General features: G+C 37.2%; 1 protein-coding gene across 1 annotated transcript in view; it reads left to right on the forward strand.

Annotated features, from left to right (window-relative positions):
* Positions 1 to 22,940, forward strand: part of Sema3a (semaphorin 3A) — a 208,591-nt gene that overhangs the window by 183,026 nt on the left and 2,625 nt on the right. The window contains exons 13-16 of the mRNA XM_005358326.3: positions 897 to 938; positions 3,987 to 4,144; positions 8,964 to 9,031; positions 21,791 to 21,933. Of these exons, the coding sequence (XP_005358383.1) occupies positions 897 to 938; positions 3,987 to 4,144; positions 8,964 to 9,031; positions 21,791 to 21,933 (411 nt within the window). The remainder of the gene's footprint in view (positions 1 to 896; positions 939 to 3,986; positions 4,145 to 8,963; positions 9,032 to 21,790; positions 21,934 to 22,940) is intronic.

Below are 22,940 nucleotides of genomic sequence, written 5' to 3' on the forward strand. Positions count from 1 at the left end.
AGAGCTAGTTCCAGGACAGGCTCCAAAACCACAGAGAAACCCTGTCTCGAAAAAACCAAACCAAAAAATAAACCCTAAATTAGCCCTTTGAATTACTACACATCCTTAATAATTTGTTTCACTTGTACACTAGGCAGATTGTACATAAGTTGTTAAGAAACTCATGTGCGAATTTTTGCCATCGGCTTTGAAGTGGGGCGTCTGAGCTCTGCCTCTGCATGTGGGGTGGGCAGTGCCGTGGCTGCCCAGCTCCGTGAACATAAGGCAGAATGGGAAGAATGGGAGGGGGGAGGTGAACCTGTTCGGACTGGAAGGAAGACACAGAACAGATGATGAGAAAGGCTAAGAGGAAATGATCAATAAGTGATTTGGAGGCACAATGAAATTGCACTCGCAAATTCTGCTCCTGAAAATGAAAGCTCACGGAGGAAGGGCTGTAGTAGAGGTCAAAGTGTGAATGGACCTGATGGCGTTCAGGTTAGAGCGCCCGGATTCCACCTAAACCAAAGGACCAAGGAAAACGTGTGGTGTCTGTCTTTGTCTCACAGACAAATAGAAGGCGAAGCAGAGGAAAGTGCAGTTAAAGAAATAAGTAAGGAAAGGGAAGTAGAGAATTTACTTCTTCTTGACTTCTATGGACCCACTGAGACGTTCGCTAAGTGCCCAGCTGCAGTCAGGATCCCTAAGGATTTTTATGCTGATGATCTACTGGACCCTCACTGTTGGCTTCGCATATCTAGCACTTAGCTCTCTGGCTTCTTTCACACATCTTATTTCCAGTTATGCTGTTTGTTGTCAACAGTGACATCATTTCTCTGAGAACTTAGTATGTGCGCTAACCAATTACACATTATCTTTTCTCTTTTATCATACACTCCTTTCGCTTCTTTTTTTAGGAACCCACAACTATATCAGCAATGGAGCTTTCTACGAAACAGGTACAATCATAAGACGCTGCAGTCAGCAGTATGTTTCATTGGTTTTGACTTTGTACTTGATAGATCTATTTATCATCCATCACATTTTATAGACTGGACAGAATCAAAGAGCAAAGAAGTATTGCTATTCTAATAAGAGAATGGAATAAAAATTGTACATCTGTGATTTGCAGATTAATAAAATCCTATACACCTTAGAGGTTAATAAAAGTAAGCTGTTGGTTATTATGTTTGGAATAACTTAGCTTAAAAAGAAACACCTACCTTCAGTAGTATTGTATGGTGAAAACAGAAAAGGTGCCTTTCACTTCAGTTAAACATACAACTAATCACTACCGAGTAGAATATTCTGGCTTGCCAGAATTCGGAGCTTAAGGGCCACTTATGTTTAGTCTTTCCTTTTATCAAATGGATGTTTTGACAAAATACACAAGAAAAACTGGTGATTTCTCAATAACTATGGATGTGACTCAGAGTGTGACTTCTAACAAATTATATCCAGTATATGAATGACAATTTTGGAAATAAATGGACATACAGAACATTAATAAGTCAACATATTATAAAAATGACAGTGAATGAGGACGTTCTTCCCTGCTGTAAAAGCTTGGATACAGAACCATGAATATGATAGTCAGTTGGCCATCGTTATTTCTGATATATTTGCGTAATCTGCCTTTGACAGTGTTCTGCCCCTTGAACAAAACACTAAATCATGGTGCCAACAAAATGCAACGTGTGCCTTTCCACACAGATGTATGAAAATAGATCGATAATCTCCAAGACATTTAACCTCAGAGTGCAGACGTTATTGGCACGATACTGCTATCTTGCACCTCATTAACATGTTACTCACCTGTTCTTCATATCTAAAAACTGTCACATGTTGGCAAGGAAATCCGGGGCTTTCCAGAATGGAAGCTAGACAGGGATAACCTTTCCTGTAATGATTTTAAAGGTATTTATTTATATTTATTCCCTGCTAGACTTCAGAGCCGATCCTTACCGAATCACCTCTAAATCCAGATTAGCAAAACATCCTGTTTGAAAATAATTAAGAATTTAAACATTTAAAAATATTTCCCATTAATATAACAGTCAACTAAAAAAATGCCATTTTGAATTACCATAGTAAAAGAATCCTTGATAGAGGGAACATGGATTTCACTCAATAGGACTCAATTTCATCCACTGTTAGAAGCATTTTTAAAGTGAGACAGCATTTTAGGGGGGACGAGTGACGATATAACTAACCTTCTAGATAATGAAATCACGTCCTGCTCGTGGCCCTCATCTCATGAGGAGACTAGCGAAATCTCCTGCGGCGATATTAAATTGGGCAGAAAAAGCACACCAGGTTTCCAGCTAGTCACTGGATTATGCTCAGTGATGCCTGCAAGCCGCTAGGCTTTCTGTGAATAGCATGATTATTTTATGTATCATTAGTAATCTTGAAGAATTATGATGAAATCAAAATGAGATTGAATTGCACTTAATTTGGGACAATTTATTGGAGTTTGGGTTTTCATAACCATATCTCATTTGGAGGGCTCTACTCACTTTGCTTTTTCTCTTTTTACTATACATTTTTTTCTATTTTTCTCCAAAGGCGAATGTCAAATATAGATACTTTGTCTGGGCAGTTCTTTTTCTACTCAAATGCTCTATGCGCATAAATCTATAATTATGAATTTGGCATATGCTTCTGAAACATTATTAGGCAAGCATAAGGTCTTTTGATAGCATGGCCAATTTGGTCACTGACCCTTTCAAATAGGATCACAAAGCCAGGGCTAGGTGCAACACCGATAATCCAAACATTTGATTGGAATGAAGGCACAGGATCCTGGAGAATAAGGATAGCCTAGGCTATCTGAAACTGTCTCAAAAGTATCAAAATAGCCTAGGATATTAATGTCAGTGTCATCATGTTCATGTTCGTTGTTGTCAACTGTGTTTCTGGCTATGGCTACAGAGCCCTAAGTAATTTCACATTTGCTAAGCATGGTATATCTGCCTCATTTTTATTACAGTGGATATCTAAGTTCCTTATATTAAAAAAGATAAAACATATTCTCTTACTAAGAAATAAACCAATTTTATCTGTGCTTATTTACAAACTCATTCAGGATAACACTAAAATGAATATGACTAAACAAATTAAATATCTATTAATATGCATAATAATTTTATTTATAGTATTTCTTAGAATAGCAATATTTAACAAGGAAAGTGTATGTACAAGGAAATGGATTTGTTATTCTTACCTCATGCTATTCTTTTATAAAAATATTGTTTAGCTTTAAGCACTGGCCTATTATCTATAAAAACACTCCTTAATAATTTCTTAAATTTCATTAAACACTTTAGTGTACATTCAACTTACACACACACATGTGTAGTCTGTAAGTGAAAGTCTCTGGAAATGCAAAGTTGACCGTGTCCATTTCTGACTGTCAAGCAATTTACAATGTCAAAGGGCATCCTATTGTTTACGATGAAGTTGTTCTAAAACTCAGTTTTCATCCGTATCCTAGGAAAATTGAAATACAGTTTAAAGTCTTTTGCCTACGGACTATTACATGTATCAGTATTCATATAATTTTTTTTAAACTTGTGTTTTTATTTATGTTGTGGGGGCATGTCACAGTGCAGTTTTCAGATGTGAGGGACAGAGAACTGTTTGGGAATGTCAGTTCTCATCCTCCGACATGTGGGTCCCTACAGCCTCCATCAGAGTATCAGGCTTGGCAACAGTGGCTTTTATCCAAGGACCCGTCCTCTGGCATAGCATTTACAGAAAACTTTTACTTGAGGCTTACTATATCATTAATCCATTCTCTAGTGAGGGAAAACCCTCTCTCTCTTTCCTGTTGCAGTCAGATGCTTAGAATTGGTTTCTACTTCACTGTAAACTGTACTGTCTGCTAGACCTTTAGAAACTATCTAAACAATGATGATCCATAAATATAATGTATTATTAATGAGTCTAAACATGTTAGTTTTAAAAAAGAGAGGCCAAAGAGTGTTTTCTTAACTCCTCCACAGCAACAGCTCTACATTGGCTCAGCTGCTGGGGTCGTCCAGCTTCCTCTGCATCGCTGTGACATTTATGGCAAAGCCTGTGCCGAATGCTGCCTCGCCCGGGACCCTTACTGTGCCTGGGATGGGTCATCATGCTCCCGCTACTTTCCCACTGCCAAAAGGTAAGGTGAACAACAAAGGAGGAATACGATGTTTCTCCGCAGACTTAATGATTTGCTTTCTAGAACAACCCTTTATAAATAAGCGCACTGCCTCTCTGTGCAAATAAAGAGAGATTTGAGGTAGAAACACGATAGGACTTTTATTGTTGTTTTGCTGTTGTTTTGTTTTCCCATTTTCTAAAAAAACACAAGACAAGAAGAAGGATAAATAGTAGAAAAGTTGAATCCTAAATGAGAACCAATAACGGAAGGACTTTTAGGACAACGACACAGTATCCCTAAATTCCTACCGTTGCAACTTAGATTTGCAGTTTTATTTTAAAAGGGGAGAAACTGGGCCAAAATTCCAAAAAAGTTATGAAAAAAAAATAGAGCTAAGTCTGGGCCTTGTGCCTTTTGAACTCAATGTTCTATCTACTTTTATCTATCTAGAGGTATTATGGCCCATTTTTAATAAAGCCATTTATGTTACCAAATGAAAAGAAATTCCTTAACAGACAGGAGTTCGATTTGCTTTTCTGGAATCCAAGGAATATAGAAGATCCTAAGCCTAAACAGTGAAAATGATGATTGGGTCAATGTGTTAGTGGGTACAGTCCTTGTCATGAAGGTGTGAGGTGCTGAGTGTGATCCGCCAAATCTACATGTGCTGGATGTGGTGTGCACATCTGTATTCCCAGTGCTTCTGTAGTGAGTGAGATGGGACAGGAGACAGAGCAAGCCAGCCAGCCTGCGTATTCAACAAACAACAACGATCCTGCTTCAAACCCAGGGGGAGAAGAGCTCTGAAACACGAGGCTGTCACCCAGTTTCACGTGTGCGGCTATGCAATGGGGCACATGCGTCACTGTTTCAATACATAGAGACACACATATGCACAGATACAGTGAAAGCCAAGAGTTTCTTCCTATCTCTAAAAACATTGCATTGATGTCCTCGGTGTATTAATATGGGTTAACATTCATTAATATATTCCTAAATATATCTCCTTATTCACCTCAAGAAATTATATGTCCCTGTTATTCCTACATCATCCTGTGCTTAACTTGAAGCATAAAACTACATAATCAGATCTCACTTGCACATGTGGGTATGTGTGTATATACTACTTATGTGTTTTGAGTGTTATCTTGATAATACTGACAGTTCTTTTACAGGGAATTGCTAAATAAAAATTATTGTTTGATTTTAAAGTTATTGACAGGTGCAGGAGAGGTGAGCTCCTGTTTCAGACAAATCAGAGCTCTGGCTCTTCGTTCATGACAAACTCTGTCTCAAAATGATCATAATGATGATGATGGTGGTGAAGATGTAGTGGTGGAGAGCAACAGAGAAAGACACTCGTTGTTAAAGTCTGACCTACAGAAATATACAGGCACACACACACACACACACACACACACACACATATCTATATGCTCAAAATACATTTACAGCATATACAACGCAGACAAGTGCAAACAAAAGTTGACTGAGAACAACGCATAGAAAATTTGTGAAACTGCAGCTTCCTATGTAAGATTCAATGCTTAAAGAATGGGAAGGATGAAGGGGGATGTGAGGAGAAGTAAAAATATGGTAAAAATACATTGCATATAAAAGTTTTAAAATAAAAACAATAAAACAGAATGGTAATATAATCAATTAATGTAGTATTTTTTCAAGACGTACTCTCATATTACAAAGAACTGTTATATACATCCCAAAGTTGCAAACAAATTAATTCACTAGTGTTTAATAAAATAAAAATAGTTCTTAATTTGACAAATGTAGTAATAGGAGCAGCAGGGCTGCGTCCCCAGCACCCCAGCCGCCTGCTAGCTTATGCCCTGAAATAATTGCACAGACACTGTATTCTTTTAAACACTGCTTGGCCCATTTCTATCTAGCCTCTTCTAGGCTAATTCTCACATATTAATTTAGCCCATTTCTAATCATCTGTGTAGCACCACTAGGTGCGCTTACCAGGAGATTCTAGCCTATGTCCATCCTGGGTCAGAGCTTCATCGCATGTGTCTGCCCGGGAGATGGGAGGATGGCGTCTCTCAGCTCACTTCCTCTTCCTCCCAGCATTCTGTTCTGTTTACTCCTCCCACCTATGTTTTAACCTATGAGGCCAAGCAGTTTCTTTATTACTTAACCAATGACCTTCCTACATCAGACAAAGCAGTACTATAACTATTTTCTCTACTCTTTGCTGATAGCTGCGTTTCTTTATTGATACTTACTGTTTCAGAAAGATATGATAATGGATGAATAAAAAAATATGAAATTTGCTAATGTGCCTTTAAGTCTACTACCATGCACACTGACCTCTTCAAACAGGAAGTCACCATTATCCCTAAACCAGTACTCTTTAGGAGCAATTTAACTTTGTTTTAGCATGGACAGCATTTCCAAAGAAGCTCTGTATATCAGCCTTTTGCAGTGGTTGAAGTATGTTCTGTAACATTGGAATATTACAAATATAATAGGAAAGCATCACCCTAACATCCACTTAAGTATTTTCATTGGTGTTTTAGAAAACATTGTCTTACTATTAAATCATCCACCACTGGGCCTGGAGAGATGGTTCAGTGGTTAGGGATTTACTGCTCTTACAGAGGACCGCACCCAGCTCAGTTCCCAGCCCCACATAGACGGCTCACAGCCACGTGTAAATCCAGATTCAGAGTCTCCAACTCCGTCTTCTGGTCTCAGGGTACATCCATGAATACACAGATGCACAAACACATACATACAACAAATAAATTGTATATCTTTATAAAGTATATCTTTGTAAAGACATTCACCAACAAAGTAACTTCATTATATTAACATACAACTAGAACACAGAATCACACCAATACTAAATGTAAATATTCTTAATGCAGACCATGTACATACAGAGATTTCTTAATCTTGCAAAATTCTAGATTTAAGTGTTATGGTTAGTGCTTTCATAATCTGTTGGAATTTTATAGTAGAAAAAAACTAGCTGAATTTGAAGATAATGTATATTGATTAAAGAAACTATGGATAGTTCAACATTACAATATGCATTCATTACTGTGGCAGTTATGAATTGCTTAAGGTTAAATTTTTGTTCTTCTTAAAGCTATTTAGCTCTAGGGGACTGTTGTGTTACTCAAATGTACATATGGAATTCATATTTAATCTTAAAATGAGGAGCATTTTTAATTTAAATAATAATGAAGAACTTCACAAAATTTGGTAAAGAGATGCTTGAATTTTAAGTATTTCTTATCAAAGAAGGAGAAAAAGAGATAAAGATTAAAAGTATCACTTAAAACTAGTATGTATATATTTGAAACTGTTCTCACACACACACAAATTAAGACCAAAAGTGTTTCACTTGTGCTTTTGTTCTTCTTGTGACTCCCAGATTTTACTTGATCTAACTGCACGTGTCTCACACTAGATGCGTGTTTGAAGAGTGTGGTAGAGTCCCTATACCATGTAGATGCTCTGAGAGCAGCTTTTAAAGCTTGGGCATTGAGAAAGACTTTCCCCAGTGCTCTAAGGTTCAGGTTTCACAGTTCTCTTTCTGGCTCAGTTTTCAAATGTGCACATCTGTTTGATAGTCTCACTCTTTCCACAAATAGAAATTCTTGAATACTTTAGACTTCTAAATTCATGGGTACTGTAATGAATTCCATGTTGACAGTTCTCAATGACCAATAAAGGCGCTCCTTTTCAAGGATGGTAACTAATTTTATCCAAGATAATACCTTTAAATTGATGAAAAAAGAAAATAAAATCGGTCAAGTACAACCAGACTTTCCATGTGTGTTACATACAGCCATTCTCTATATTTCTTATCTCTCCATTTTCATATCTATTTTGTATCGGGTAGCAGGAGGCCAGCTCCTGTTCCAAGTATGTCTGACTGCAGGACTCTTCACATGAACTCTAGTGTGATATGTACATTCTTCTCTTCTGTGAAAGAGAAGGCCATCTTGGTTCACCCATTCTCGTAGCAAAAGGAGAACTTACCTTTAGGTTTAACATTTTTGGTTGTGTTCCTACTCTCTCCAATGCACAAACAAACGGATTTGCAATCATAACCATAGGATAGGGCAATCATGGTAGTATGTCCCTGAAATCCCAGCAGACTGGCCATGACTATAGGATGAGACCCTATCTAAAACAAAGAAGGAGCCCATGTTGGAGGTATACTTTAATGATATAGCAATACAATAGGCCCTCAGTTCAATCCTTATTTCCACAAAAGATCAAATGATACACAATAAAGATGCTTTTCTCTAAAATACTGATATAAAAAATTAAAAGGCAATAAAAGAAAGAATTCTTGGTTTAAATATTTGAAAGCTAGACAACAGTATATTTTAAAAATAGGTTTGTGCAGTAAGGGAAATCATCATTCATGTGAATTTTAGTTTTCAAACTTACAACCATGTTGATCTTGAGAACAATAGTCCAATCATGTTTAGACAATAGTTCAATCACGTTTATTGAAGAAATGGGTTGCTGTTTAAATATATTATACTTCATTTCATATAAAATTAAGGTCAGAGATTCCCAGTGTTAGATTATTGTTGATGGATACCTGGTAGAAAACAGGCAAGGAAGTCTGCTAGTAATAGTTTAAAGACCTTGGGCTGTAGTTGCTGGAATTGAGGATCTTGTATTTCCAGTTTGATCACCTTTAACCCCTCACACAGCCACACCGGATGCAAATGCATGTCTTGTTTTATTGTCTGTAATAGTCAATAAGATTTGATTCTTCATTCATATCAGAAATCCATGACTGGAAAAACAGAGATAGAATAATGTCTCTTAAATATAATTATTTTAGACGCACAAGACGACAAGACATAAGAAACGGAGACCCGCTAACCCACTGCTCAGACTTACAACACCATGGTAAGTCACACACCTTGTCTTTAACCCTCTCATTTTCAAGTGCCATGAGCACATACATCTTTTCAAATACTTTACGGAAATATGGTCTGATGTGAAGAAAATGTTGAAGAATGCACAAAACAGGAGTAGCTTGATGATCACAGGTATAAGAAATTCAAGATTTTAGATTTCTATGAGATATAAAACTCAAATTTCTTACATGGACAAAGAGAAGCCAGGTCTATGGACCTACTTTTACATGTTAGCCAAAGGGATGGGCAACAGAAATTCATTAAAATAAATCAAACACACTTAAAAAAAATAATGTTAAAATCAACCAAGAAGCCATATATCTATATGCCAATGATGCTAAGCCAGTATACTCTTTCTGTTTCAGTCAGATGGACAAGGAAGCAATGTCTTTACATTAAAATACTAATTGTATATTCCTTGAAGTGGGCAATTTGGAGTCAATACACTGTATGCTTTCTACAAGATATTAAGACTTGTTAAATGACACAGTTGCTTATTTAATCTGAAACATCAGCCAACCTCCATTTAAAATGTATCACTGGAATGCAAGCTCCTTCTCCCTATTTCAGTTTATGATATTAATAATGAAGCTGTGCTTCCCTCTGCTGGGGAAACTTCTCAATGGCAGTGACACTAATGAGCATTTAAAAAGTAATAGCACGCAAAGCACGGGCACTGTCCCCGACCATGATTACTCTGTTTTCTCTTCAGGTGCTTTGGACAGCATCACAAGACACTCTTGCTACTCCTTGGTTAATTTTTATTTGATTTACTAGGTGTCTAGAATATTCTTATTTTATGTACGCTAAAGGAGAGCCACCACTACACATAGCACTTGAACACAGATTGCAAGATCTGTTACCTTCTTGAAATGCAGGCCCCTTGTTCATAGTCGCAATGTGTTGGTATCAGTCTCAAAAATCCTTGGTGGAATTGTGGGAGAATCAGGAGATGCTGGAGCAAATGCTTAAAAATCCCCCACTTTACACATTCTTGGTCAATGACTTTCCTGTGGGCTACTCTCCTGACTTTGAAGGAAAAGACCAGAAAATAGGAGCAAAGTTTTAGCTCTGTCTTAGGCTGAGGTAAGTGTCTATACTAGCACATTCTCCCCAAGTTTTACAGGGAGCAGTCTCCATTTTCACAATCGAATAGCTACTAATTTTCCATGAATTCATTTCAAGTGAAAATATTGGACTATATTATTTCATAAATGAGGAATTAGTAATTATTTATTCATCATATTGAAGAATTTATGTGCTTGTATCTTGATAGGTATAGATAAATATCACAAACAAAAGCAGGAAAAAACTTAAGTTATTTTCATCAGACTATAATTCATAGGTATCTTTGTGGGCTTTTTACATTGTTGCAATGAATATAAAATTTTGATTATTAGAAACATTCAGTAATTTTGAATGAATGGTAATGAATCATCTAAGCATTTCAAAGAATAATGGAAACAATATTTAATTTTCTAGTAGTGATTTGAACTAAGTAGCGTCATGGAAAAAGAGATACCTTTTTATCACCAACATCATATTCAGAAATGCAATATGATTTTACATAATACCGTTTATTAAGAAATATCATTATAAATGCTAAAGATATGTGTCAGTTAATAAAGTGACTAAGCTTTATTATCCTCAGCACCTGAGTTAAATGCCAGGCTTGATGGAGTGTCCTTGTAATCCAATACTTGGAAGGCAAAGACAGGCAGATGCCAGAAGTTCATTGCCCAAGAAACAACATTGACGAGCACCCTCTGGTCGCCATGTGCATTATCTGTGTACCACATCCTTACATATGTACATCTGCAAACACATGAATATGCACACACATTTGCATGCACACACAGAGAAATATCACTGTGGGTTCTAATTTGATTAATAATAGTTAATTTTGTACATATCGCTAAACTGTTCTAAGAATCATAGCAGTGATACATGTATCATCTTAGTGATGTCTCCAGTGGTTAGCAGTCCTTTGTAGCAAATTCCTCATACTATTTCAAAAACAATATCTACTGGAGCTAGAAATATCTCATACAGAAATGGAAAAAAATGAACAAAGACTTTTTAAAAATATGACATGTCCAATCAACATTGTTGATTATTGAATGGTTTCCTTTGAGGCAACGTTTCTCATTTTGAAGCTATATTTGGGTGGCCTTGTGCTGGTTCAAGCCTATGAAAGCTAAGTGCATAGAGAGAGAGGACCGTGTGAGAGAGCTCTTCTCCAAACAGCCCAGTTAGAATCCATATGTGCTGTGGAATGAGAAGGAATTGGAGCATGTTAGTGTAGCAAGATCTCCATCTCTTGCTTCTTTTTGGTTGGTAACCACCTCTATTTCAGGTTTGAGATGGGATTAAAGGTCCAAAGAGCCCACAAAATTCCAAAGCCCATAAAACCCTCCTTCCTTGAGGGTCTCTGTGCTCGCTGGCTGCTTTTGTTGCTAATTGAACAAATTTAAAGCAAACACACCATAGGTTACAGTAAAGTTCAAATGGGTGGAGAGCCAGTCAGGAATCCCCATTTGGCCAGGCTCAGTCTTACCATTAGGGATCCGTGAATTATCTCCGAATAATAGATGTCAATATTTGAAAGTAAATGGGCCCCAATCCAGAGTCCACCCCTGTTTAAATCATGCATGTTGTCTTGCTAATGTCACTTCTCACATTCAATAAAATATATGTTGCTCATATGGAAACAGGTAGAGATATGAGATGTTTTTTTCACAGAAAGCTCCTAAGCAACATGCAGCCAAATTATACACTTCAGTATGATCGCTTCCAGCTGTAACGGTAAACACACTGTATTTTATATATCCTGAGTTTTTAATAAAGTGACTCTCTATAAAATACCTTGAAATTAAGGTGGAAGAAATTGCACTTCTGATATAACCTTCAACACGCCCTCCCTGAATGTTCCTGTTGTGCAAAGTAGTAGTCATCTCGACTGTTCTGGATGAAACAGAAAAATTCACTTCACTTCCCTTGATCCCAAAACACTCTTCTCTGGCACCGTGGCGACTTAACCAAACCCATACTAATAGTACATGTGCTGGGAAATTGTGTCTTTCTATAACGTGCCAGGCACAATACTAATGTAGAATTCAGGTTGTTTCCAGTCCATTCCTTACCCTCAAGGGAGAGTACGCCTGTAATTGGAGCTTGTCCAACTTCACATTTAAGAAAATGACTGGCCAACTCAATTACCTCTCCACTGTCTCCCTTTCCTCCCTCCTTTCAAACCAAAATGAGCCGTAACACGATTTATGATTTTTGTGTCCAGAAAGCAAAAAGCTTCATTTTTAAAATTCATACCACCATCTTAAATTTCTGGGTCATGGAGATACTTTATGCCCTTATCTTCTAATTAAGTGGCCTCATTCAGTTTCACTTTCTAATGGCTTTCTTGGCTGTTTTGCATACATGCAGTTCCTTTATAGTGTCCCACGATGAAACTGCAACAGAAGTCAATCTTCTAAATTATCTCTGCAGCTAGCCCATCCCAATTTATGTCTTGATTGGCATCAAAAAATCATACCCAAATTTCAGAAAATCACTTTGGCAGTACTAAACCACAAGTTTAGTATTTTGAAAAAAATGATTCTATGACCTGTACTCTACCATATTCCAAATATGATAATGAGCACTTAACCCAAAGAGGAGCCTTGAGATCTGATCTAGATGTTGAAGTCATCATTTTCAAACCCCAAGTTCCGTAAATTATGACATGCCACCGAAAAGGTGACAGTGAAGAAGATTAAATATCCTACTACACCATGAGCTGCTAAGAAACAAAATGGCCCAATAATGGCCATCTCATGCAGGATTCCAGATTCACTCTCTCAGATGAAATCTTCCATAAAAGTCTAAGGGGGAAATAAATACCCATGCAAATGAAGGAAACAATACAAAATGCCAAATCATAATCATAAGTGGAAGAAAAGAGAGGACCAAACTGTTCTTTGATTTATAAAGCGTCAGTAATGAAGGTTTAAGATTGGCATTTACACAAACCAGGTAGACCCATATCTTCAGACAGGGAATTTAATCCCAGCATATGTCAGGTCAGTAGAGTTTGACATGGGGAAGAAAGATAAGGAAAAATTCCTTCTGAAATAAAGAAGCTTCAACCCTGATCAAGAGCAAAGGTAGGATACAGCTAACTCAGACCAGTTCAGATGTAATGAGAATATGTTGAAGGAACAAGTCATACGGTATTGCCTACTATGGCTTTTATGAACGTCCTTGAAACTCTTTCCACTTGAGCAATCAATGAAGAACAGTTGTCCTTAGATGTTGCCTTAGGCAAACAACCAGTTATGTGGACTAAATGTGTGTGAGGTTTGCAATATTTTCATTTATTTTATTCTCTTTACAAAAATCTTCATCTCACCCAAAATAATCTATTTGTGCACTTAAGTTTAGTTACTATAAAGATGAATTCTAAGCTGTCTGCACTTTTTAATTCCAAAAGGTAAAAGGATCAAGTATCATTATAATACAGGATGGTATTTTCATTATTGTTTATGGGAGGGTTCTGCTTCTGCAAATGATTGTTTCCTATCTCCCATCAAATCGCTTGGGGAAAGTAAATGAAAGATTAAATTCTATGTTTCCTGTTCTATTTTTTTTGAAGCAATTGTTCCTATGGCAATGTTGCTCTGGCATATAGATTATTTTGCTCTCTTTGGTAATGCATACACTATAAAATCATGAAAATAAAATATACCAGATGTTGCACATAGACTCATGATATTACAGTAACTATATGTGTATTGACACCATTCTTTAAGCTTTTGTCTCTCATCATGCCCTGTACTAAGAAACACTATAGTCGTAATAACATATAAGAGAATATAGCTGTGGCCGGTATAACTATTCTATTCCAAGTCTCGTGTTTCATTTCCCAACAAACACAATGATCTCATCATTGTTTCAGAACAATTTTTCTAAAACTAAAATACACTATCAAATTAGTGACTAGAAAGTTACCTTCTCCAATAAAATAATTACTATAAAATGATACTGCTAAAATCCCCTCGCCCATCAGCCTGTCCCTCTCATTGTCCATATGCTGACCAGCACAACCTAAGAACCAATCCAAATAAATAAACCCAAAGACAGGAGAAATAATGAAAAGTACCTGAATTTTACAATTAAAAACATGATATCCTAGTGGATAAGTAATACCCAGAAACAAAAAAAAAAAAACACATCCTGATTTGTGCCTAAAATGTAGTTTATAATTTTAATAGGCTTTATAAAGTCGATATATACTTTTTCTGTAAGATATCATTTAGTCTTTTTGTTAACCTTCACTGAAGTTGGTCACATTTCTAGGAGAAGGATTAAACAGAAAGGAATGTGCTTTCCTGCCTGCATGACAGTCCATCAACAGTTACAGACTAATGGCTGCAACCAGCACCACGAACATTGAAAAACCATGTCACAGAAATTCCACTGATAAACAAGTGTGATTCTTTTCACAGGCTGTAATTTATATTTTAGATTTTTCACTTTCCTAAATATAGACAATTGGTAAATTGCTTGCTGATCATCTCCATTGCAGAAGTAAAATGCATGGAAAGACTATGGTATAATGATTTTTCTTCATTTTCATTTTTAATTTTTTTTATTATTCCATGACATATAGCTCCGTCCTCCATGATATGCCTTGTGATTGCCTGCTACAAAGATGTTTTTCACCTACTTGAAATCCTTGGGGTGGTAAAATGTTGTATTTCTGGATAGTCATCTGCATATCAGTAAGAAAGACATAATGATCAGTTGCTTAAGAACATAATGCTACTCTTTTATGTTTTACGAGACTGGTGGGCCAATGTTTCCTTTTTTCTTGCTTGATGCTTCACAGGGAATATATATGGGAAATATTACAAATACAATGTGGAAAAACAACTAGAATTGATTTGTCATCTCATAACCTAGTAACTATATTTCCAAAGTATCCAAGATGACTAGTGAAATTACTTTCTATCTATCTGCCTCTCTTTTGACTTGTGTTTGATTTTTATGGTTATTGTCTGTGAAACTCAATTCTCAATAGGGGAAAAACACATCAAAATCCAATACCTGAAATCGAAGAAGGAATGACTATGTGGCTCAGTACCTCATCCGTCTGTGTCCTAGATGACATTGTATTTTCCGAGATTGTTACATTTGTTCCCCTTTCATTCTTGGAAGATGTTTATGGGGTTAAAATGGAGAAGAAATAAATGGGCAGCTGAAATGGGATCCCTTCTATTTCCGTGCTATTGGAAGAGAATCAAATGCTAAATAAGGCCTTAAGCAACATGATAGTTCTGGCCAAATGATGGATATCATGACTTTCTGTTGTTACAAAAGGAAGCAATTTATTTAACTTCTTTCTTTCCTCCCATTCTTTCTGCTTTATTAGCCTCGTTTCATTTCCATAAATTATTCCACTAAAAGAGGAAATGATTAATTGAAGATTGCTTCCTCAGAAACATTACTTCTTGTCATTAGCAGCTGCAACATATTGAAACATTGTGTTATCCAAACATACTGCTGATTTTTAAATAATTTTAATATTTAGTTGATTTCAATTGTTCTGCTCTATTCAGAGTGTTGAACCCAGGAGAATTTATTATACCAGGTTAATAACTATACTCTTAATGTCTGTTGTAGTTTTCAGGACAAAAGGCTATAGCATAAAATACAATTGAAAAATTTTTTAGATTAGATTGTTTTCTTTCTGAAAATGTACATTATTTATGAGCCACTGCTAACATAGGCTTTCATGAAAAAAAATGTAACACTATGCATATGACACCTCAAATAGCTTTGTTCTCATATTATTATAATTTTCAGATGTAATATACTTAATCATACATATCTTTCACTACATCTCAAATCAATTATGTTATCATTAAAATTAAAATATATCCATTTAACTAGTAGTTTAATGAAATATTCTATCATAGTAGGACTATAATACTTTTGCCATTTTATATTGGTTAAACTTATAGTCTATGCCTGTGGGTATCAAATTATATAAGATTTCCACTTTTAAATACAGTGTATTTATTTATGTTCGTTGCTCAGCAGATATCTGATAAGATTTCTTGATTGCCTTTCTGCTGAAATTATGGTAGGCATATTAAGGGAGAGAAATGATCAATTTAGCAAAAATTGCAATTAATAGAACTACGTGTTTCACAAGGAGCGAGACAGTTCATGAAGCATCGAAGCTGAGGGGCATTCTTTAATGCTTTAAAGGAAGGTAGGACCGACATTAAAGGCATGACACGATTTGTCTTAGTGTGGACTCAACACGGAATTTTATTTATTTATTTATTTATTTATTTTATTTTTATTTTTTTATTTTTTTTTTTCTTTTTCGAGACAGGGTTTCTCTGTGGTTTTGGAGCCTGTCCTGGAACTAGCTCTGTAGACCAGGTGGTCTCGAACTCACAGAGATCCGCCTGCCTCTGCCTCCCGAGTGCTGGGATTAAAGGCGTGCGCCACCACCGCCCGGCCGGAATTTTATTTTGAACAATGAAACTATTGCAACAGCCATTGCACCAGCATCATTGGTAGACTACCGGTGTGTGCGGTTGCTCTACTAAGGATTTCTGTTACGGTTTCTTCTCCATGAAAATTTGTTCTTCTTACCTGTCTCCTATGTTCTGACTCCCTCAAAACAAGCCCCAATGGTGCGAGTACAGAGAAAAGAGGCAGCTGCGGAAGTCTCTGTCGATCCAACCTGTCTAACGTGTTCTCTCCCTCAACCCAAGACAGGCCAAAAAGTGACAAGGGATGGGTTGGTGATGAAATCAATATTTTTAAATATATGTGTATGAACATAAAAATACATACACACACACACACACACACATTCAACAATATGTTGCAGCCATGGGAGTACATTAATAATGCTGAATATACTTTCTGAGAAATATCTCTGCTTTTTCTGAAATTAAAATAAAATTGATAAAAAGAGCAGTGGTGATGGAATTTTAATCCTCTTCACTGACAAACAATTGGCAGTTTCAGCTTAGCTTAGTTTTGAAAGACTTGCTTATCTGTTGTATGAGTCTCTCCTTCTGGGGGTTTCAGCACATCTCTGTGTGCACACACAGAGAGACTAGAAGAAGAGACCCAGTGTCTTTTCTATCTCTTGAAGCAATGTCTCTTGATATTCTAGGCCAGGGGATTATGTTTCCTTCACTGGCCTGGAAGGCTTCAAGCCCCAGCCGTTTTCCTGCCTGCAGGCTACTCCCAGATGGAGTTACAGACCACTGCTGGACTGAATGCCGGGTCCTAGCGATTGCACAGCAAGTTCTCCTGACCACCTAGTCCTCTCTTCAGGCCCTAACCCGCAATTTTATAGTGATTTATTCTGCTTTTTTCTTTTGTAATTTAATGGTCTGAGAGACTTAAATTGTAAAATGGTTGTTTATTACTTTTAAACAGTTTTGTATAAAGTTCCATTTGTAAGATATGTCCAGTTGTTAGATGACAGCTAGATGTATGATTGTAAAGTTCTGGTATCTTCTAAACACGTAACAGGGATATATTTAAACATTTTTTTCTTAGCTAGCCTAGAAATCACAATAGATGTGATAGTGCATTCCTACAACCCCAGCAATCAGGAAGCTGAGGCAGGGGCACTGTGAGTTTCATGCCAGCCTGGGCTACAGTTCCATCCCCACATCATAAATGAAAATCTCATCTCATGGAAGCCACATAATGACGTCACCAAGATGTATTTTAAGAAATAAAAAAAATTAAAGTTCTGGCTACATACATATTCTCTAGGTGTTATAAATCTTTATAATATGTTCAAGATAATTTATAATCATTTTTCTTTTACTAAAGCAGAAATAAAACAAAGCATAAATGGCAGTGAAGAGAAACACTTAAAGTTCTGTAAGAGAACAAATTCACCAGTGAGAATACATTTACTGAGATGTCATGGGCATATTACCCATTTGCCTGATGGTGTTCTCTAAGGCAGCAGAGAGGGGAGGAGGATCACAGAGTTCATTTTCACTAACCAGTCATTATAAAAGAATCTTAATAACTCCCAAAACAGGAAATAACGTTTCCCAAAGGTGGACATACAGAAAAGACGGCAAGGTAGCAGGCTCCAGACTCAGAACGTTGTGACGTAAACCCAGTGAGCAGCACACAGTAGAGAATTGCTATAGGCGTCCTCAGCACCCACCAAGTTCCCAGTCCAACACAGCTTTCATAGAATAAATTATCCATTAACACTCTTTGTTGCAGGACAGCTGCTCTCCGGGCAGCTGCCTGATCCAGCAGGAGATTTCAGATTATACTAATCCCAAAATACGCAAGACTTTATCTCTTGCAGGAAACTTTTAATGAACATTATGCCATTGGTAAAGCATTTGACTCAAATGGAATAACTGCCTTCAATGTCTTTTATGAAATTAAAGTATGGTGCTCTTACAAAATAATACTATGCTTGAAAATAGATAATGAACAAAATATAGAGCATGATGAGAAGATAACAACGGAAATAATATTTCTCCTGTGTACACCTTTTTATGAGAAGAACGGATTGCTGTGACGGGGGACATGAGACAGTGAAGCTTGGTTGTTGTATCTTCAGCATTTCCTGTGCTGCCCAGCGCTTTGCAAGTCGCTGGGGGAAGAAAAGCCAAAATAGATAATGGATGCTTCATTTCCTCCTAAACGTCACATTCAGAATGTTTATACAGCATCTATAAAGCATAAAGTGAAGTAAATATGAGTTTGACAAAGTCACTGCATCGGAATACTGAAGTGTAGGGCGTTTGCCGTTAACATTCTAGTCCTAGATTAGAAGTTGGCAATGGTATATAGGTCATACTACAGAGAAATTAACAGAAAAAAAACTGAAAACAGTGAAAATGTACCCTTTATCTTTCCGGCTCAGGCAGAGAATCAACCTTACAACACAAATAAGAGAATCTGTAACTGAAGCCATACCAGAGAACATCTCTGTGCTGATCGTGACAAATAGTTATTAGAATAGGATGTAGGGGGTCGCTGGTTGTTAGCTAGAAGACGTTTCTCTTTCTCTTTGTTTGTAGAAAGGGGAAAAAGCAGGGGTCAGCTCAGTAGACAAACAGTCCTTAAAGATTGGCAAGAGTAGTTATCAAAGCAAACTAACTAGAGACACCAAGCTCAGGAACCAAAATTGCCAGGTGCTGCTCCCTCACTTTGTGTACTGAGAATGTGGTGATTATTATGTTTCTTAAAGAAAAGCATTACTTTCAAAGATGAACTATAAGCATCATGATATGAATTTTCTGTTAAGTCATATAGCATTTTGTGTGAGCCTTAACTATAAAGAGAACAGAAGAGATGCTTTTCTCCGTATAAGAACATACCTGTTACTAGGGTGATTTTCTCTTGCTACTTGAGAAAGTTTTGTTCCTACTAGAAAAGACAATAAAGAAAAGAAATAAAAAGACTAAAAAGAAAATAAAATCTCAATTAAATAGAACCCAGTACTACAAGGAATATTTAATTTAAATGGCAAAGAGACAAGACAGACTGCAATTTCAAAAATATTTTGATTCGTTACTTGAGACTTTTGCATATCGCATTTTAATCCTATTAGATGTATTTTGATTTTGTTAGATTGTGTTTTGATTTTGTGTGCATGAATGATTTGTCTGTCTGTATATATGTGTATCACGTACGTGTAGTCTGCACAGAGGCTGAAGGCTGTCCCCAGATTGCCTAGTAACTGGAGTTACAGACAGTTGTTAGCTGCTCTGTAGGCACCAAACCTGCAAGAGTAGCACATTCTCTGGCCTCCAGAGTCATCTCTCCAGTCCACAGACACACCCATTTATAATGAAGATCTCTTCTACTATTCAAGACACGCTGGTCTTCTTCACTATGCGTCAGCAAAAACACGTAGACTTCTATTGATGAATCCATCGAATTTATAGATTCCATCATGAGAATATTTGGCCTAGAGGACATGGGTGTTAACAGAATGTTAGTGGGATTTTCTGTTATCGTGGCATCATATATGTTGCAATTCAAGCACTGAGACATGGTGAAGGCTATCTTTCCAGGTGTCCAAACATGTCTTGATCTAGCAAGTTTACCCTGCAGAATAACAGGAAAGCATACTTAATATAAACACCATCGACTTCCATGGCAAAGCATTCTAATTATTCGAGGCAGGTTATGAGGCCCAGATTTTCTGGCTCTGCTGCACACAGCAGTTCTCCTCTGTCTAGGGAACAGATGTCTTACAGAGTAACACAGAGACATGTAGAGAGAGGAGAAAGGCATGTCACATTCACCATGGAACTTAGAGTCCACATATACATACACATACAAATACAAATATGTGTGTGTACCAAACCTGATAAACAGTGTGAATCAGAATCAACTAATTGTCGTTTAGTTTCATTGTAAATTGCATCCTTTGCTGTTTTCAGGGCATTGATGTCTAAGAAGAAGGGAGAGATCTATGTGCCAGGGTCAGAAGGATTGTCAGTTGATAAGCAGACAGCGGAGGCTGAGGCTCGGAAGGATGACGTGGTCGCTGTTCCTTACTGCACACTGAGAGCTGGGCAGTGGGAAGCATAGGCCACACCAGGGATGAGAATAGAAGTTTTCAAAAGCTTTAAGCCTAGCATAAGCAAATCCTATTGCTTATGACAGACAAAAGTACTACGTTGATTAAGACAAGAGTAAAACTGTCAAAGTGATGCCGAAGAGGAGGGGAAATATTTTTAAAATTAAAATCCTAGCGGAATTTGAAGGAGAGAGGAGAAATTTTTCATCTGTCTACACTGTCAGCTCTCTGTGCATGTGAAAATATATTTATTATTTTCTAAATTAATTTAATGAGTTCCAGATTTCTCAGGATGTCATAATGGAAACAGGATTACACAAGATAGCCCCGAGTTTGGTTCTCTTGCTGAGTTTTACCTAGCCTCTCTGTGTCATACTTTTGATCTGAGCTATGTTTCAGTTACCACATTGGAGGAGGTTACAAAAAGGGCAAAATAATAGAAACTTAATCAGGAAACAGATTTTTGTATTGCTGCCTTTTATTATGTGCTCTTGCCATGGTCCACAGCTTAACTCTGGAAAATAACAAAGGGTATGTCGTTTTTAAATAAGAACAATTGAAACCATATTGCGTTGTAATTATGTGAGTTTCCACTGAGCCATCCCAAACATTTGACATCAGCTGGTCTTCAGGACAAACTTGTGAATTCTTCAGAAGTTATTGGTGGGGAGCATAAACATTTTGAGCTCTATCTTTTGTAAACTGTGAGATAGTGTTGCTAGGTGAATTTAATTTCACAGATGAAAAGCAATTACAAAGCAGCAAACAGAGTTGTCAGATACAGCTCTTTTATTCAAAAATGGAATCTAATAACATTCCTGCCAGGGAAGAGGATAACAAACGGGCTGCATGTCCTGAGTCCATAGTACAAAGATCCAAGGTTATAGTGAACATGCACAGTGCTGTTCATTTGATGCTACTTGCTGGTAGACAAAACTCTGCCTGTATAACCCAAAACAAAAGGATTCATATACTGAGGCAAGTAGTTGTGTTTTGAAATCCTTGACTTGCTCTTCATCTTTTATTGGCCTGAAAATGACTTCTACATACGCAATAATTTCTCTTCCTCATTTCTAAATAAATGTTTAGAAAATGGAGTTACTAATTAACATTTTCTGGTTTCCCCTTCTTATCATTGCCTAGATAATCACCATGGGCACAGCCTTGAGCAGAGAATCATCTATGGAGTAGAGAATAGTAGCACGTTCTTGGAATGCAGTCCTAAGTCACAGAGAGCCTTGGTATACTGGCAATTTCAGAGGCGAAATGATGATCGGAAGGAGGAGGTATGGGACTTCAGCTGACTGAATTATTTCTGTCTGATACATATGTTAAATCACCTTGGTACTGTTGACTTGGAGCAAGGAAAATACGTCTTACCCAACACAGTGGAGAATCAAACAATAGATCTTTAGACAAGCACCCAGTGTGCTCTGCTTTTGTAGCAGACTACAGAAAAGAAACAAATGCAGCTGGGTAAGAGTTCCTGCCCAGGAAGCACTCTGGGACATATTTCAGAGTCCTTATTTCTTGCCATGTGACGGAAGAGGGACATCTCTCTATCTGTTGCTTTCATTGGTTAATTAATAAAGAAACTGCTTGGCCTGATAGGTCAGAACATAGGTGGGTGGAGTAGACAGAACAGAATTCTGAGAGGAAGAAGGCAATGAGGCAGACGCTATAGCTCTCCTCTCCAAGATGGACCCAGGTTAAGATCCTTCCCGGTAAACCACCACCTCCTGGTGCTACACAGATTATTAGAAATGGGTTAATCAAGATGTGAGAATTAGCCAATAAGAGGCTAGAGCTAATGGGCCAAAGCAGTGTTTAAAAGAATACAATTTGTGTGTTATTTCGGGTATAAAGCTAGCCATGTGGGAGCCAGGCCACAGCCTACCACTCCAACTACAGCCATGACTGGTACAAAGCATGTATGTATTCTACATTTGCGAATTAAAAGAAAAAAAAAATCAAGCCTCCCTGGAATTTTGGAGTTTGCTCACTGAATTCTGCTATATATGCTCATTTCTCTTTCTGTGTAACTTCTGCAGTGAGAAAAAGTTGGGAGAGAATCAAGTACATCCTTGATGTAGAATGAAGAAATTGAGTCCACCATCTATGCTGGTACTAACTATTAAAACAGCCTGAGGCCGGGCCATGGTGGTGCACACCTTTAATCCTAGCACTCGGGAGGTAGAGGCAGGTGGATCTCTGTGAGTTCGAGGCCAGCCTACTCTACAAGAGCTAGTTCCAGGACAGGAACCAAAAAAAAGCTACAGAGAAACCCTGTCTG

The sequence above is a fragment of the Microtus ochrogaster genome, chromosome 26 (assembly GCF_000317375.1).
Source record: "Microtus ochrogaster isolate Prairie Vole_2 chromosome 26, MicOch1.0, whole genome shotgun sequence".
NCBI lineage: Eukaryota > Metazoa > Chordata > Mammalia > Rodentia > Cricetidae > Microtus > Microtus ochrogaster.